The 17,506-nt window shown below is 42.0% G+C and overlaps 3 protein-coding genes across 4 annotated transcripts; all 3 read right to left on the bottom strand.

Annotated features, from left to right (window-relative positions):
- Window positions 1-22: 22 nt before the first annotated feature.
- On the bottom strand, window positions 23-5,694 carry opn9 (opsin 9). Its single transcript, XM_071468265.1, has 9 exons — window positions 5,630-5,694; window positions 4,666-4,854; window positions 3,503-3,653; window positions 3,186-3,325; window positions 2,686-2,824; window positions 2,404-2,518; window positions 1,083-1,163; window positions 475-1,003; window positions 23-382 (listed from the first exon to the last, which is right to left on the bottom strand). The coding sequence occupies exons 2-9, from the start codon at window positions 4,784-4,786 to the stop codon at window positions 153-155; spliced, it is 1,506 nt and encodes a 501-aa protein (XP_071324366.1). The 5' UTR covers window positions 4,787-4,854; window positions 5,630-5,694; the 3' UTR covers window positions 23-152.
- Window positions 5,695-7,124: 1,430 nt separating this feature from the next.
- gapdh (glyceraldehyde-3-phosphate dehydrogenase) lies at window positions 7,125-12,166 on the bottom strand. 2 transcript variants are annotated; one of them, XM_071468266.1, is made up of 12 exons: window positions 12,079-12,166; window positions 11,552-11,597; window positions 9,991-10,090; window positions 9,638-9,744; window positions 9,392-9,482; window positions 9,145-9,260; window positions 8,817-8,898; window positions 8,489-8,640; window positions 8,309-8,387; window positions 7,797-7,880; window positions 7,604-7,701; window positions 7,125-7,518 (listed from the first exon to the last, which is right to left on the bottom strand). In XM_071468266.1, the coding sequence occupies exons 2-12, from the start codon at window positions 11,572-11,574 to the stop codon at window positions 7,449-7,451; spliced, it is 1,002 nt and encodes a 333-aa protein (XP_071324367.1). In that variant the 5' UTR covers window positions 11,575-11,597; window positions 12,079-12,166; the 3' UTR covers window positions 7,125-7,448. The 2 variants fall into 2 exon arrangements, with proteins under 2 accessions (XP_071324367.1, XP_071324368.1); XM_071468267.1 differs by having other exon boundaries at window positions 11,756-12,123.
- Window positions 12,167-14,931: 2,765 nt separating this feature from the next.
- Window positions 14,932-16,982, bottom strand: nppcl (natriuretic peptide C-like). The gene is made up of 3 exons (XM_071470602.1): window positions 16,844-16,982; window positions 15,916-16,070; window positions 14,932-15,716 (listed from the first exon to the last, which is right to left on the bottom strand). The coding sequence occupies exons 2-3, from the start codon at window positions 16,012-16,014 to the stop codon at window positions 15,420-15,422; spliced, it is 396 nt and encodes a 131-aa protein (XP_071326703.1). The 5' UTR covers window positions 16,015-16,070; window positions 16,844-16,982; the 3' UTR covers window positions 14,932-15,419.
- Window positions 16,983-17,506: the final 524 nt, after the last annotated feature.

A 17,506-nucleotide genomic window follows, 5' to 3' on the forward strand; every position in this document is an offset into this window, starting at 1 on the left:
TGACATACACGCACAGTACTCAATTTAAGGTTGTCATTTATTATTTCATTTATGTGGCTGATTGTTGCTTAATGGCTTATATATAAATAACAAGACAACATGAAAATAAAGGAAACTCTATCTATCTATCTATCTATCTATCTATCTATCTATCAGACAGTGCTAGATGTGGACCCTGTTAGATCTCTTCTCGTCTTCTTCCGTGTGTCCAAGGAGGCAAGGTCCAGCACATCAGTCCCCACTGAATCAACCCTGGAGCATGTTCTTTGTCCACTACCGCTCCCCTGGCTCTTCAGACCTTTGTTTCTCCTTTCCACAGACGAGGACACAGAGTAGCTTCTCTTCCTCCTCAAGCCCTGGAAATAGGAGAGGCTAATGCTCCCTGAAAAGAGAAGAAAGGACAAATACGTGCAACAGACTCAACACTAGGAAAACCTAAACTTCTGAAACTTTAAGTTTAATAATGATTCTTACTTTCGCATAAGCTCTCCTTCCTCCTCTCCACTCGCCTCCTCTCTGCCTTCTCTCGACCAAACACCATCACATAGACGTCATCCCTGAACTCCCTGTTCATGATCTGGTAAATTAAAGGATTGATCATGCAGTGGGACTTAGCGAACATAGCAGGGATCAAAGTGACCACAGGTGGCAGGCAGGAGGGCGGCTGTGGGCTCCTGGTTATTGACTCAGCTTCTTTGCCAAGTGTGGAGCTGAATGTGCTGCCATTCAGGCCTGAGTTGGGATTAGTGTTGGCTACATGACCCCATTTCTCCTCAGGGATGTAATGTACTATTCTATAATATTCTGTGGCTGTCCAGTTGAGCAGTGAGGGGACGTCCAGGATCTTGGGAGAGTGTGAGGCCGTGGCACTGGACTCCTCTACCACAGTCTGTGCAGTGCTTTCCGCCTCTTTATCATCTCTGGGAATGAGGGCAGAGATCAGAGACACAGTGGCGTAGGGCATCCAGGCCAGGAGGAAGGTGCTGCACACCACTGCAGCCATCTGCAATAAACAAATAGTTCATTGTTTGCTTCAGGATGTGTATCAAGAAATGAGAAAACTATCCTCACTATTATCCTACCTTTGCAAGTCTGAGGTCTTTGCTGGTGTGACTGACAGAGGAGGACGGCATGGATGCCAAGGTGCGATTCGATCTGTAGACCTGAACACAGAAGCACATTTATTTAGGAATATGAACCATGTTTCATGGGACCTTCACATGGAATATGATACAAGTAAAGGTCCCAATGGACTATATAATTTTTAATCATGCAGAAAAAGGCAGTTTGTTTTGATTTTTGATGACTTTGATGACCAGTGCTGCAGGATTACTGTTTTCCAGCAGGCAGCAGTTTTCCATTTATTTGAAATAACTATAGGACTTTTAAAGTCCTGGGTCATATCATTGGATATGATTGATGTGGTGCATATTACTCCCAAAAAATTATGATTAAGCAAATGACCACAAATCAGCTGACACACAGTATATCTGGGGACTTCAGGTCCACGGTGTCTTTTTTGTTATCATCACCGGGAGGAGCCAGAGTTGCAGTTTTCAGATTCTACACACGGTGACATTTTAGAACAGTCCCAATTTCTACTTTTTAGTGAATAATAGTGAATAACCTTGCACTTGTGCAGAGGTAAATAGTAAAAGGTTGGGTTACTAAAAACTGAAAAATCATCTCAATTTAAGATTTGTAATTTTTTAACCATCATTTATTCAGGGTGGTTTCACTGAGAGGCACCCTCTCTTTTACAAGAACACCCTGATCGCATTTACACTGTTACATACATACACACCTGGAAGCTGCCCAGTACAACCACAGTCTGCTGGTCACTGAGCAGCTCCACACTAGTGTTGATGAGTGTTGGGTAAGTGCTGCTCTTTCACTTTTCCCATCCAGATTTAATCCTGCCAGTGAGGGGGTCGAGCCAGCTTGCTCCTCTAACCTTCTGTTGTAAAATTTTCAGAGATGAAGTGATGGGTTAACAACTTACCATTTCTCTGCAGAAATGGAAGTGAATAAAGCCGTGAAGGTTTTCAATTCCTACAGGTGCCCCAACTTGTGTTTATGACTTACACACCACCTGTCTGTATAAATGTGTTACTGTGTGACTACATTACACTGCAGAAGGTAGTACTCTAAATTGCTTTTGATAGCAAGAAAAGGGCAAGTAACCAAGGAAGACAGACTGGTTGGTCAGGGGTTCTTCGTACAGCAAGAAAATGACCCAAAACTTTAGAAGAAGACATAAATTCCAATAACAACTGGAAAAAAGTAGATGTTCTAAAACTTTTGAGCATTGATGTTTGTGTCTAATATGTTAAACAAAGTAACAACAGAATACAGACACAGCCCGTAGGTCTTTGAGGGACATGAAGCCACAGCTGTGTTTACCGTCAGCAGGATGGCCAAATACGAAGTGATGATGGTGAGCATGGGAAATCCCAAGCACAATGTCAGGATGAGGAAGATGTAGAGTCTGTCTTTTGAAGACAACCTCATTCTCCACCTTGAAATAGTGATACAGGCAGACTGGTTATCGCTCACATGTTTTTTCTGCAAACGTATGACAAATACATATCAGGAAACAAACACACACAACACAGATTTCTGCAGAATATTATGCATGTAAACAATAGGGCACCGAGCAGCACAGTAAATTAAACCAAGGATTACCAGTCAATGGTGCAGCTGGTCCCATAAGGTTCTGGTCCGTAGCTCCCGAAGCCAAAGGCAGGCAGAGAAGCCCAGAATAATGTGTAAACCCACACCAGAGCTATGGACAGAGACACATGGCGCCTCTCGATCCATTGACCTAGAGAAGCAAGACGCGTGCAAGCCACTTAATGAACTTTTGTTGTGACTATCCAAGCAGTGAGTGCATGTGTGAGCATGATGTACAGTTAACCTCGAGGGACGTCTTGACATTTCACTTAACAGTTTTCTTGAAGCAACATCAGACATATTTGCCCTTTTAGTGTTATGTAAGCAGACATCCTTAAATCAATACATTTGTATAATAAAAGCAACTTCCTCTGCAGGACTATGTCATGGAAGCAGTCTAAGGTTTGTGTAAAAATCTCTGTAACCTTGAAAGCATGAAGCAGGAACACATGAAATTTGAGTGTGTAAGTGATACGTTTTAAGTCGGTGTTAGAAGAAGATCTCAGACTTGCCGTATCTTAAGCAGCAGATCTTTAGGCAGCGGTCCAGAGAGATGAGACAGGTGGTGAGCAGAGAGCCAATGCCAAACACAAAGCCCTGTATGCCGTACCAAAGGCACCCTGTCTCCCCAAACACCCAGGCATGACACAGGCTGACAGAGGGAGAGAAAGCTTTTAGTCCCCCGATTAATGGATCGTCACCTTCTGTCTCTGACAAATGGCTGCTGGTCTGTTGTGTGTGTGTGTGTCTGTATGTTGTCACATACAGAGTCAGCACTCTGACTTTATGCCTCGGCCCCTACACTGGTTGAAACTAAAGTATTCCTTACCTGGAAGTGATGAAAAATGGTGCTCCCAAGAGGCTGAAGCCAAAATCACAGAGAGCCAGATTTATGGTCATGAGCTCTGGAGGTCTGAGCTTCTTTTTTTTCCTACAGTAGACTAACAGCACCATGCCATTACCCAGGACTGATGTGACACCTGGAAAACAGAGTTAACAGGGAACAGCAACAGACAACAAGAGAAATCAGCTTTTCAAGTGAGGGAAAAAGGAAAAACAGGAACTGTCGTAAAAGTGAGGGAAAGAACAGATGTAATTTTTATTCATCTCATTACAATAACTGGACCAGTGCACAGCTATTCACCTGTTTTCCCCTACATCCCACACTCAAGGTCCACCTGAACCTTTCATCAACCCAAAGCCCAACATGGAAATAAATGAACAGGACTGACAGTGCAGAGCAGAAAGTGTGTTTCTCTGTTGTTCAGCTCGATGTGAAGTGTTTTGTACCTGCACAACTGTGCTGTTAATGAAACTACTGCACAAAAAGAAAACTTTTAAATTAAAAAAATTAAATAAAATCCTGAACACTTTTCAGGACTCTGTCCTCCCACCTCTGAACATCCTCAGCTTTGTCTGTCACATTTTACTCTATGACTCTTTTGCACCGCCCCACATTTGTATGCATATTTGCACTGGAGGACATACAAAGTTGTACTGAATAGAGTGGCATACAATTGTGGCACATGCGTTTTCCATTTTAATATGCTGGAAAAACAGCCAACTGCACCTACATGGGCCAATATACACTTGAAACCTATTACCCCCTTTAAGAAGTTTCAGTGAAACATTGTGTCCATTCTGTCTGACAGTGGAACGTCCTCTGATTATTGTTGTTCCCGCACTTCATTAGAGCTGTAGTATATCAATAATAAAAAGATACAAATGGTAATTAATAATAACAGAAAGACTCATTCAGATACTAGACTCTACATTTCTGTGGCTGAACTTTGTGTTAATGCTCTCTGACTTGTTGGAATCACGTTATATTTGGCCTGGAATGGGAAGTTAATTAATTTCCAACTATACCAATTAATACCAACATTTGTTTGCAACCATGATCAAGAGTGGATCACCTCTTCTCTCAAAACTGAACCTGACAATGACATAATGATCGAAGCGTCCTCCGACAGTGTCTTAAAGCATGTTTACCCGTGAAGCTAAGGAAAACAGCGACGGCCATGTCTGCAGAGGGGGACAGCTGGGAGAGGAACAGCGGCTGGATGGACGAGGGGACAAACCAGGAGCCCCTGTGCGACCCATTCTCCCCCATGGATGTGGCGCGCTGACTCACAGTGGCATACAGTGAGGAGAGTCTGGTTCTCCAGCCTCAAAGAGCCACTGAAGACATGAAAACAGTTTTAATCACTCCTCTGCTCTTCATGTGCACACAACAATAACAGTAGAGCAGAAACATCCAGCTTCAGAGAATCTCTCCTTGGTTCAGTATCAGTAAGTGTCTTTGACAAAGGTTTCTTCTGACAAAACATAATCACTTACACAACCGATCAAAACAGATCATGTAAGATCATCTCGCCCCGCCTGGCTGTCTGAGAAGTTGTTTCATCTTTCTAAGATTTTTGGGAAAATCTGACATTTCTTCAAATATTATTTAGCTTTTTAGCGCATGGTTTCAGGGTTATCCCAGGGAAAGTGTTTGATCGTCACGGGATAGTAGAGGTGTGAATTAGAGAGGTGTCAGTTTATATAAACAAAACAGTTAAAGTTAGTTAAAGTATCCTGTATCCTTTTATTTAAGATAATGGAGTAAGTAGAACAAAAAAGGCTTGTTGCTGATGCTGGGAAACAACAATGAATCTCTACTCAATCATTTTTCCCTGCAGGACTTTTACATGTATCATCTGATGACCCCAGCAGGCGGTCAGATGAATCTCATGACTGACGAAAAGGTCAACCACCAAATCAAGACAGCAGAGAGGCAAAAATAACGGAGGTTACCTGAGTTTAACAGGATTAATTCAAAGTGGATCCTTCTTTAAAAGCTATGTTTTTTTAATACTTCTCTTCCCTACTCGCTCTCCATCCAAGATGCACATATGCAAACACATACCTGCGGGAAAACAAACGACACTCACACTAAAACATCTCCACTCACCCTCCTCTCGCTGCTGCTCAGTCCCCTCTGGTGATCTCTCAGCTGCTCTTTGTAGCAAAGATCCTCTCACAGTACATACACATATTCTTTTTTATAAAATCTTAATCTGAACTCTTCCTCTGTAAATCCATGTGGAATTTCTCTGGAGAGCTGCAGAGGAAATTTGCCGTCAACAATCTGGCTCAGAAATGATCGACGAGAGTCATGCAAGCCGTGTGTGTGTGTGTGTGGCAGAGAGAAAGAAAGAGAGAGACAGGGAGGGTGGAGGCAGTTGGAGGGTCTTTAACCTCTGTCCTTTTATCTCCTACCAAGCCATCCACTGTCTTTCTTCTTAATCCACTGAATCCATATTATCCCTCTCATCCATCACTGGGTTCCATTTGTCTTTCTTTTATCTTTTTTGTATCATGTCCCATTCTCCACCACTTTCACTGTGATGCTCATTGAGAACTGTGACCTCAACTTCGAAGGTTAAAACAAGGGCAGAGGTGTTGGAAAATACTGAGATTTGTAAAATATGCATCCTTCAAAGTGAACATTGGTAACTGATCTTCAATTTGTTACCAATTAAAGAAATTACCTTTCTGATATTTTCATTAAGTAGGTTGATTCGGAGCTCTGGCAACCTCTTCCAATAACTTGTATGAAAGGTGTTATTGTTAAGACTGTTTTCTCATGTTTATATTGGCTGCCTCTCAAAATGGTTTTATGGGAAGGGATTGTGAAAAAAAAAAAATCACTTTTTTTGTCTTGAACTATTGTTTATGCATCTATATCCCAAACCTTAGGAACTGTATCTTTTCACAAAATCTGTTACAGGAATATTTAAAGGCAGTTTAGTTAGATGTAAAAAAATTGAACAGAAACATCATTAAGCTGTTGCTTTGATTGTGACTAATCCCATACGTATCTGTGTGGTGTTAAAATCAATCCTTTGAGCTCATGATTTATTCTGCTCCATCATGGTCAGCGATTCAGAAAAGTGATCAATACAGATGGATGAGTGAGCAGAACTGCAAGAACAACTTGCTAAATGAAATTGCCACATGCTTTCATTTTGTGAGAGCAAATCGCCTTCAGGCAAAAGCCTCAAATTGAGCTGTAATAGTAGGTTGTCGTCATTGTGTGTTTGCCATGCTACACTACTCTCAGCCACCCACACTAGCCAGATATTGAACCCGACTATAGAGACCTAAAAAAAAAAAATGAACAGATCATGTGACCACTTTATAAAAGCAGTGTGGTGGTGCAATAATCGATGCGAGTGGCCAAACCCACCGATATTGTCCACATTTCCTCCTAATCAAGACTCCAGGCAATTAAGAGCTGACAGTGTGTTCCCACAGGAGGAAATTAATCGATGAACCTTTTGCAGGTGTGCTGAAGTCAGTGACCCACGAAAGAACCTATCCAGCGATATCAGCATTAATCCCACTGCAGCAGTTTTGATATACATTTGTTCCGTGCAGTGACAAAGAGAAAAGGAGGGCATGAATCTCACAAACAGAGGACTTTATTCCACCTCTGACTGCAGCACCTCAGTACTACAGACAGACAAAGACTCTCACACCTTCACTCCATCTCACACAAGAACAGAACTGGGAATTTAACAAATAAAAAAAGTAATTGGTCACCAATTTAAATCTTTTCATTTGCTCTCCGTGGAACCTTTCCTCAGACAAATAATGGGGGTCGACTATCAGTTGGAACTAGACAGAGTTAGAGAAAATACAATGTCTTATTGTAAATTTGTAACTCTGGATACAGGAGAATGTGGGTGATGTGGCATCGTGCAGTGGCGGTTGATTGGCTGACTGGTTTACTCCTTGGTGGCCATGTGGGCCATCAGGTCGCAGACACGGTTGCTGTAGCCGAACTCATTGTCGTACCTGGTGAAGAAGCAAGACAAAGAGTCAATATGCATCAATGGAAACAAATAGTAGGATATTAAAGTAACCCATGCTGAGGGCGTACCATGTGACCAGCTTGACAAAGTGGTCGTTGAGGGCGATGCCAGCGCCAGCATCAAAGATGGAGGAGCGAACGTCGCCATTGAAGTCTGTGGAGACAACCTGCAGGTGCAGAGGTGAGGACAGGGCGTCACATTAACAGGTAAACTGAGCGACAAATCACTTCAAGAATAAATTAGATAAAATCAAGCATATACCTGGTGCTCTGTGTATCCCAGAATGCCCTTCATGGGTCCATCAGCAGCGGCCTTCACAACCTTCTTGATGTCGTCATATTTGGCCTGGGGAGGGGAGAGGAGAGGGTTTATTTGTATTGTAAACAACTACTACTTTTTCTTAGAGTTTACAAATCCCAGCCTGCTGGTTCCTACTGAAGATGTAGTCCTAAATCTGAAGTGGAAAGAAATATGAATTTAATTTTTAAAAAGCTAACAAAAAAAAAAAAAAAAGCTGGGCACTGCAGCGGATTAATACACATTTGATGCACTGATTAGCATTAATGACAGAACGATGGTTTATGTGGCATTGGCTCAAAATGAACTACAGAGTGCCTCAACACTATGAACATGAGCACTGTAGTTTACGTGTTAGGAGGATAAAATTATTGCTGCTTTTGGTCTTTTCGTGGGATTTGTTGGCAGTAAGAAAAAATACAGAATATCACCAGACTAGAGCATGTTGTGAATGTGCCTGTTGCACTGTCACTCACAGGTTTCTCCAGACGGACTGTCAGGTCGACCACTGACACGTTGGGGGTGGGGACACGGAAGGCCATGCCAGTCAACTTGCTGTGAAATATGAACATACAGCAGGTAAGACTTAAAAATTTTATACTCAGAGAAAAAGTATATATGTGCAGTACAGTCATGCGTTTTTTTTTGGCACTGACCCATTGAGCTCGGGGATAACCTTGCCGACAGCTTTGGCAGCACCAGTTGAAGCAGGGATGATGTTCTGGCTGGCGCCACGGCCGTCCCTCCACAGCTTGCCGGAGGGGCCATCCACAGTCTTCTGGGTGGCAGTGATGGCATGAACGGTGCTCTGATGGACAAAGTCACAGAGACGAAGAGAACAGAGGATGATTAAATAAAGCTTAACCCCACCCCCACCTCCTCTAACTTTGTAAAATCATGTTGGTGTTTTGGGCTGCGTGTAAATCCGGTTTTAGGGGCTGCTTAGTGTTTCACTGCCGGATTATTCTCAGTTTTAATCCTCACCATCAGACCCTCAACGATGCCGAAGTTGTCATTGATGACCTTAGCCAGGGGAGCCAGGCAGTTGGTTGTGCAGGAAGCGTTGCTATGGAGAAATTAAAACACAGCATCAGTAAGGTGAGGATTTTCAAAATAAAGGCAATGTTTTTGTACAATGAATACAAGTTCAGTCAAATTTTTTGCTCATTAATGGCAGATGTACAAAGAGTCAAACACTTAATAATAATGCAACAGGTTCTAACAACAGTCTTCAAATTCTAATTTTGGTCATTTTAAACACCCTCAAACATGCATAAACCTAATGAAGTCTGAGATATTTTCTCATTCTTACCTGACAATATGGAGGGACTTGTCGTACTTCTCGTGGTTGACACCCATGACAAACATGGGAGCATCAGCGCTGGGTGCAGAGATGATGACCCTCTTGGCACCACCCTTCAAGTGAGCCTGAAATGTTGCATTAAAATCCAATCAACTCTGCATCATTCTGTTGCCAGCGGCAGGTCACACATCACATGTCACAAGGTAATAAGGCAATATAATATGGTGAAGAGTACGGGACAGGACTGAGTACGTACAGAGGCCTTCTCAATGGTGGTGAAGACACCAGTGGACTCAACCACATAATGGGCACCAGCATCACCCCATTTAATGTTGGTGGGGTCCCTCCTGCAAAAAGAGAGAGAAAAGAGGCGTTAGAGTCATAAGAGATGCTCATTCAGTTCTTCCTTTTGTGTGCATTTGACAAATTGTATTAAAAGTGGCATGTTGCATTGCATTAAAAGCCTGGATAGCTTAATACAAAAAATGCAAAGTGAGCTCACTCGTGGAAGACTGTGATTTTATGTCCATCGATGACGAGCTTTCCACCCTCAGCCTTGACCTCACCATGGAAGCGGCCGTGGGTAGAGTCATACTTGAACATGTAGACCTAAAGATGAGACGAGGAGAAGAGATAAGGAGGGGAAATCCAGAGACAGCTGTGACCAAATCACGACAGCTGACAAAAGTGTGCATAGAGGCAAGATAAATTAGCCAAATTAATGCATTAACTCCTCATCTGGACAGAAATACATTCAACAAATAATTTGCACAGCATTTTAGAATTCATCACATCCCTAAATTATATTGATTTCAAATCCCCAATGCTCTGTATATTTCAGTCATCTTCACTCACCATGTAATCCAGGTCGATGAAAGGATCATTGATGGCCACAATCTCAACCTTCTTGGAGTGGAAAGCAGCACGGGTCACCAGACGACCAATGCGGCCGAATCTGAAAAGAGAACAGTGTTGTTTCTTAGTCTGGCCTCTAGATGGTGGTATGACACCATGTTTCCCTGACTGAAGTCTTTGGATGATGGATTCATGTTGCTGAGTGACTGTGAAGTGAAGCCTCAGACGCTTATAAAGTGGACCTAATCAAGTCTGAAAATCAGTCATTATGTGAAATTGGGTTTTTGACAATTCAACCTCAGCATTTCACATCATGGTTCTGCCCCCCCCCCCCCCCCCTTTGTATGGCATACATAACCGTCCCCAGGAGACCTGAAACCACAACCGAAGAAAGGCCAGGGTTCAGGAGGAGGGGCAGAGGGAGGTGTGTGTTGCAGAGCTGCACATCTCTCCCTCTCCCTTCTCTTAGGGGCTAAAGTCGAAAATGAACCTCTAATGTGGTAATCCTGGTGACGGCAGTGCACTGTTTGATCAGTGGCTAAGTTACTTTTTAACCACGGGTCCAAAATCCTGGCACAGATACACTCTGTCCTCAGACACTGGGGGAGGAGGAGTAGAGGGAGGAAGAGGGGCGGTGAGATAAAGAACACATCCATGAGACAGATAGGTAGACTTTAATGTCAGATTATGTGTGTTCAACAACATTTAAGTTACGTAGGTCCCCTTCCATTTGCTCCACACAGCAGAAAAAAAAAACAACCCCCCATTGAATGGCCCCCATGTAAAAGCCACTTCCCATGTTGTTATCTGCTGAGGGCCAAAGTTCAAAGATCAAGAAAAACATGAGAACAGCCGTGTGGCAGTCTACAGGTTAGTGTGTGTGTCTGTGTACCACAAAACATTTTTCCTTCCTCAGCAGCCGTAGAGTGTCACTATTAATTAATCAGGGGCTGCAGTTTGTCCTGCTGTTCATGTAAAGAAGGTCAAAGCTGGAGACTTATCTAATCATAAAACACCAGCTCCCCTAAACTGAGAGCTATAAATGGTATGGATTCTTTGGAAGTGTCTTATAGCTTAACCTTAAATATTGGTTGTTTAATCTTTTAACTGTCTTTAGCATCTATAAACTATCGCTCGTATCCATTCATATCCTACTACATAGTCTGAACATCGTCTTTATGTTTCAGCAATGTGGTTAAATTTTCAGTTGAACACAGACACACCGTTTTGTGGAAGTCAGACTTACATATTGTCCATAGTCTTAAAGAAACATCAGTGAATTGCCGTCACAGTGAGAAATAACTTATAGGTAATATTTTTTCTTTTTTTTTTTTTTGATGTGCAAGCAAACATAAAATAATATGTGTTAAGAATAACAGACAGTGCATTTTGAAAACTGAACCAAGGCCATTAAAGAAATCACAGTTAAAGGCTGTGTGTGTGTGTGTGTGCGCGCACATGAGAGGGGTGTGGCAACGTGAGTTGCAGTGTTAAGAGTGAGTGTTGAAGTTAAGTTTCCAGGAGGTGTGGGTTATGAAGGGATAAAAAAATGTTCTCTTACCCATTGATACCGACTTTCACCATTTTGTCTGGGTTGGTCTAGTCCTCTGGAGGAAGAAAGTAGGAAGAGAAGAATAATGCTTCCTATTAGAAACTGATAAACCCAGCATTTATGGTGGCATACAATTATAATGCCATGTATTAGCATTCATTTGATGGCAGACAATTGTTGGGATTGTTAGATTGTTAGTTCAAAAGAACATACAAAAGTAATCCACTGATAAGCAATCTGTGACCACAGTCCAAGAAAGTTTCAATGAATTTTTAACTTTCCTTGTATGCGTAGAAATTAGTGCAAATCTAAGCAGAATTACAATTTACCATCTTCAAAACTAATCTCACGTTCAAAGTAAGAATATCAAGCAAAGGGAATTTCTTTGTGCTTTGTGGCCCCATTTACTTTAAACTGAGGCACAGTCCAGCCCATGCATGCATGATCTGAATTTAGCTACTCAGTGCTGCAGCCTGAGGCCCTGCAGCTTCCTGACCCTCTCTGACTCAAATCATGTCTTTAGTGAAGGTATTTACCGTTTGTGAGACTCCTCTGTCTGTCTTGCGACTCCGAGTGTGAGTGAGGAAGAGCAAAGTTAAGCTGTGTGTTTTTATGATTGACCAGAGTGTAAAGCCACACCCCCCCCCATAATGGTCACTGCTCCTCGCCCCGCCCACTCTGAATGTCAAGGTCGGCAGCCTGCAGAGAGGTATGGAAATTGGCCTACTTCAATTCATGCGAGTGAAAGACCCTAGAAACTTCTCTCTTATCATCCCACGTCTGCTGCAAATTATAGGCCAGAAGTTTGGGAATATTTTTGCTTAATTCACATTATTTCAGTCACAGCTTCAGTGCCATCCAGACTGGTTTTAGCCACCCCCTTAAGAGGCCTAGATATTGATACTCAGATATTAAGGTTCTCATATAGTGGACTGAAAAAAGAGAGGGGTCCCTCACTGACCTTCTCATTAAACACAGAGCCTCAAACACAGAAGGAGCAAACGAGGGATCAAATCTCTGTCGTCTGACTCTGACATTTACTGTCCAAAGACCATGACCCTTCACTTTCAGATGCTCACCTCCATCCTCTAAAGGCAGAAGTCAAAAGTTGAGTCTTGACATGTGATCATTATGCATGTGCAGGGGAGGCGTCCTCAGTCTATCTGAGTCCATTTTCTCAGTGAAATTGTTTCTTTTTCAGGTTATTTAGAAATGACTGAGTCCTAAGACAGAAAGAAGACATTTCACTGAAAGACAGGTTCCTGAGTCTGAACAGGAGTGTTGTACTGTTGGCAATGTGTTACACTGCTGCAAAATCAACTGTCATCACTTTTATTCATTGCACACAAAATATGACAAGACCCAGCCATGTCATTTTCTTTTTCTTTTGAATTTTGACTCATTTGTCTGACACTCGTATTTCTTTGAAAAGAAAGCACTGCTGGCGACATTATGAAATGTTAAATCTGAATAATGAGGATGTCAGTCTAAACGGACAGAGGGTTGTTTAAGTTGAATTTTGTTGGAAATGTCTCTCGGGCTGCGCACTGGGCCGCACCACTGGGTACTCCTGACAGTGAACTGAAACCTTACCCATGGCATGACATCTTGTCACCACAGCAGACCATGAACATGCAGCACGTTTTAAACCGAACTGGACCAAAAACGACTTTCAGTGTCTCGTATTTTCCAGCTCAGCGGATCATGTGGTTAGCGATTTTGCTACAGGCTAGCAGGCATGCTACTCTGCACCAAAACCGGACAGTGCTGGTGTAGTTTATGGTTGCAGTGTTATGGGCTGGGCATAGCTGAACTACCACAACCCTGAGTGCGTGCATGCCAGTCTTGGCCTCTGCTTTGCAGCTTAAGGTCACAGAGGGGAAGTAAAGGTCACGCTAAGATTAGACGCTGGCTGGCTAGTCAACGCTTGGGCCATGTTGTACTCTCAGTACTGTAAATGCTCCCTCATACAGATCACATGTTCTTTCTGTATCACAACAGCCAAACTCTACCCAGAGTAGCCAGGAAGATGATGGAATCAATAAACCGTGGAATAACATTATTTTACATTATTTTTTCAAATTTTCATAGTTTTCAAATTGTTCACAGACAAAATGTGTGGATTTTAGTTTGGCAATCCGTGCACAGTCATGTGTGCATGGAAAAGGGGCCTTCAGCAACATTTATACAACTTGTATCCTGTATTTAAGTACAGTACAAAGTCCACACTGCAGCGCTATCCAGCAACAAACAAATATAAACTCAGACTGCCATCTAGTGTTGTGGTAGAAAACTGCTTCCAAATACTTAATTATGTAAAGTCTATGAAATTTAAACCAACTATCAGAATTGATGTAAAGTAATCCATCAAAAAAATATTTAATGAAATGCTTTTTATTGCTGTAGTGCTGCAACTAATGATTATTATTTTAATTATTTATTTAAATCTGTCAATTATTTTAGTCCATTAAAATGTCAGGCAATGTCCATTATAACTGCTGAGATGACATCTTCATTTATTAATCCTAAACCTGCAGATATTAAAGTTACAATGATTTAAAATAAACTGGAAAAGCAGGAAGCCTTTCCATTTTCCAAAACTGTTGACCTTTAATTTTAATTGAAAAACTTCCTCCAAGTTTGTCACCTAATAACTACCAGTGTGAAGCAGACGTTCTGTACAGAGCCTACATTTACCAGTCAGTGAACCAGTGACACTGTCTCACACTGAATTTAGGATGTCAGTGACAACCTCACACCACTGTATCATCGGCCTCACATTGTGAACATCTGTAACAGAAGTGTAACTTCTTTCTGACTTGTTTCCAAGTTTGTTTTTAAAAACTTTACAGCTGTTAACAGATTCATCCAATAAAATACCTCTTAATAACCTTTTTTTTTTTCACATTAACCTTTAAGCATTGCCTCCAAGTCTAAAAAAAGCTGTTTATGTCATGTTCTCAACCTGGGCACATTGCTGGTACAAGGGCTGCCAGTACGGCCATTAAATATACAATTGCATCATATTTACACATTCACTGAGGAAGATGCCAGAGTATTTGTTTCCATTCCCCTGTGTACTGCTTTAAGATTTTGTTGCCCTGGGATGTTGGCTGTAATGCCAGAACAAAATGAGCAGCAGCTGTTTTTTTTTCTTCATACATACAGCTGTTATTAGAATTGGCCACCCATTCTCAAGAATGGGTGGGGAAGAAATGTAACTTCCTCCAATTACCACTGTATGATTTAATAAAGCACCAAAATCTGTCAGAATTTGAATTGAATTGAGATGATGAGTGTCATTAGAGAGTAAACAAACTGGGATGTAGGTGTGGGTTGAAGTGAATGATGAATCTCACAATTATTCAAAAAAAAAAACAGAAGACAGCAAATGTCAAATCCATTTATTCATGCAAATCATAAGTAGACATAAAAATAAGCAAGAAACACAGGTTCCACTGTTTTTGGATATCCGGGTGCACTACACCTGATTTTAAACACAATCTCCTGGCCACAAAGATTTACTGTACGCAGACAAAGCTAGAAATACATAAAGTGCCAATTTACTTAAAAAAAAAAAAAAAAAAAAACAAGCCCAGCAATCAAAGATGGTCATTTGATGTAAACATAGCTCACATGTTCTAATATTCAGTCAACATGGAATACATCTCCTCTGTTAAACAGCCACGATAGTGTGAAGCATCTGATCTACGCTGGATGACACCACATTAGCAACACTGCGAGTTTACACCATACTACATGTAGTCTACTGGCATGTAAACATCCTTCACTGCAGGTCAACGCCTTTGCCTGTGTGTTTTTTCCTTATTATAATCTAAGAAGGATGTCATCAGTCTTTATTTCTCTCCTCTCTCTACTAACAGCCCAGTCCGCTCATGGACCCGATCCGATCCAGTTTCAGCCCAAAGCATCCCCGGTTCCACCCCCTCCGTGACCGGTCTGGTTCGGCACGTTTCTGATTGGCTAGGGCGCCCTTCAGCAGGCGCAGCCAGGGGGTCTCAGGCTGCGTCTGTGCATCAGCATATTTGGGGTACTCGGCTGCCTTGACCCCAGAGGAGAAGGTGGACTGCTCCTCTGGTTGGCTGTTCAACAGGTTCTCCAGGTCATCCAGGGTCAAAAGGTCATTATAGCGTTCTAGGAACTGCTCCATAAACTGCAGAGTGGAAAGAAAGATTCAATTTAATTGTCAGGGAGTCTCAGAGGGAGAATAATTCAATCAGTAATACATTTCATTACTCTCCCTTCCTTCTGGGCTATTATGTTGTATCCACTATTCATCCACTCTGAATTCTCCTCAGTCCACCCCTTTTCTATACAGCCCCCTCCCCTCAACTCCCTCCTTTCCTCTGTACCTGCACAGCATCAGGAGAAGGATGCAGAGCGCGAGCCTCTGAGATCTCCAGGGGCGTCAGGAGGAGCAGAGTGGCACAGAGCAGCACAGGACACAGCATGATGGCAGAGATGAGGAGCAGGAACGACCGGTGCAGGAAAGCTGGAAACACACTGGCTGCAAACACCGAAATTCATACTCAATTATATGGAACAATTAAAATTACAAAAAAATTGTAAAATATATATATAAAAGAATAGTTTTGAAAAATCTTTTACAGAAAATTATTTGAGTGGCTTTGATGGCATAAGTTAGTACTGTGCAGTTTAAGCAATCTTCACTAACCCTAACCATCTTAGGGAATTTAACAAGAGGAACATACAGACAATGACAGACACAATGTTAGATACAGATAAGCAATGCAACAGATGTAATATATGTAATTTACAGCCCCAGTCCCTAGTTAGGCTTTTAAATCTAGGTTAAAACCAGCTGAGTCAATCAGTACATAAAACGGAAGCAGGACAAATTTATGATATCATTATTCCAAGAGGAAAACTTTCTGTCTTCTCAATTTAAGGGTCAGTTAGTGTGAATGGGTGTTGTCGCTTGTTAATTTAAAGGATTTAATCAATCATTTTATATAGTAAAACTGTCACAATAATGAATGAGCTTTTTTTTTTTAAATGAGACTTTAACATTAAATTATGATTTTTATAATAACACAAAAGACACTGCTGTCCAGTTTAAATAAAGTATGAAATGTAGAAATTCTGGCTAGTTTGGCTATAAAAAATGTGCAGCTCCATTTGTAAGTTCAACCAACATTAATTCAACATGATTTATTATAAATTTGTATTCTTTTAGGAAATAATTATTGTAATGAGCATGAATTCAACAGTCTAAATTTGTTTAAACATGAATATCTAAAAGAAAATTTCAGTGCTCACCTGTAGTTTTCTCTCAGGGCTTCGGGTGTCTTCTGCTCTCACAGACTCTTCTCCATCTCTTGTTCTCGGTCTCTCGGCTACCTCTCACTTGTTGGCACCTGCCTGGAGCATCACTCTCTCACTCGCCTGACTCCTCCTACTCCTTGCTCTGTGATGGAACTGAAAGGATGATTTTCTTCCTCTTGCGTCTGTCCTCTTGGCAGAAGCTGAATGTTGGGGCATCAGCTGGGATGCTGCAGGGGTTTTGTAGAGCCAGAGATGACCCCCCACCCCCCCACCACACACTCTCCTCCTCTCCCATTCTTTGGAATGATGTCATAGCCTCAGAGAATGATTGTCATTGCCAAGGTGACTGTGTGTACCGTGCACCATACTGATGCCACTGTGCTGCACAAATCAAGGTCAGAGGGCAGTAGTCGGCCAATGCTTTGTCAGTGAGACCAGTGAGTTATGAAGTGACCTGGCTGGAAAGTTTCACGTCGTTTTCTGTCACGACTTAATCTGAATTATACATTTCCCGTGTGGTAACAATCCTTCTCGTGCCATGTTAGCCTCCATCTCTCCCCTTTGTCTCTGTGGTCGTTCCCAGCATGCACTGACCTCCCCTCTCTGTTGGATAAGTTACAGTCTGTCAGTGCCATCTGCTCCCTGTACCCCCTGCCA

The sequence above is a fragment of the Trachinotus anak genome, unplaced genomic scaffold (genome assembly GCF_046630095.1).
Source record: "Trachinotus anak isolate AG129_WGS33_773 ecotype Australia unplaced genomic scaffold, CSIRO_AGI_Tana_v1 ptg000032l, whole genome shotgun sequence".
In the NCBI taxonomy this organism is placed as follows: domain Eukaryota; kingdom Metazoa; phylum Chordata; class Actinopteri; order Carangiformes; family Carangidae; genus Trachinotus; species Trachinotus anak.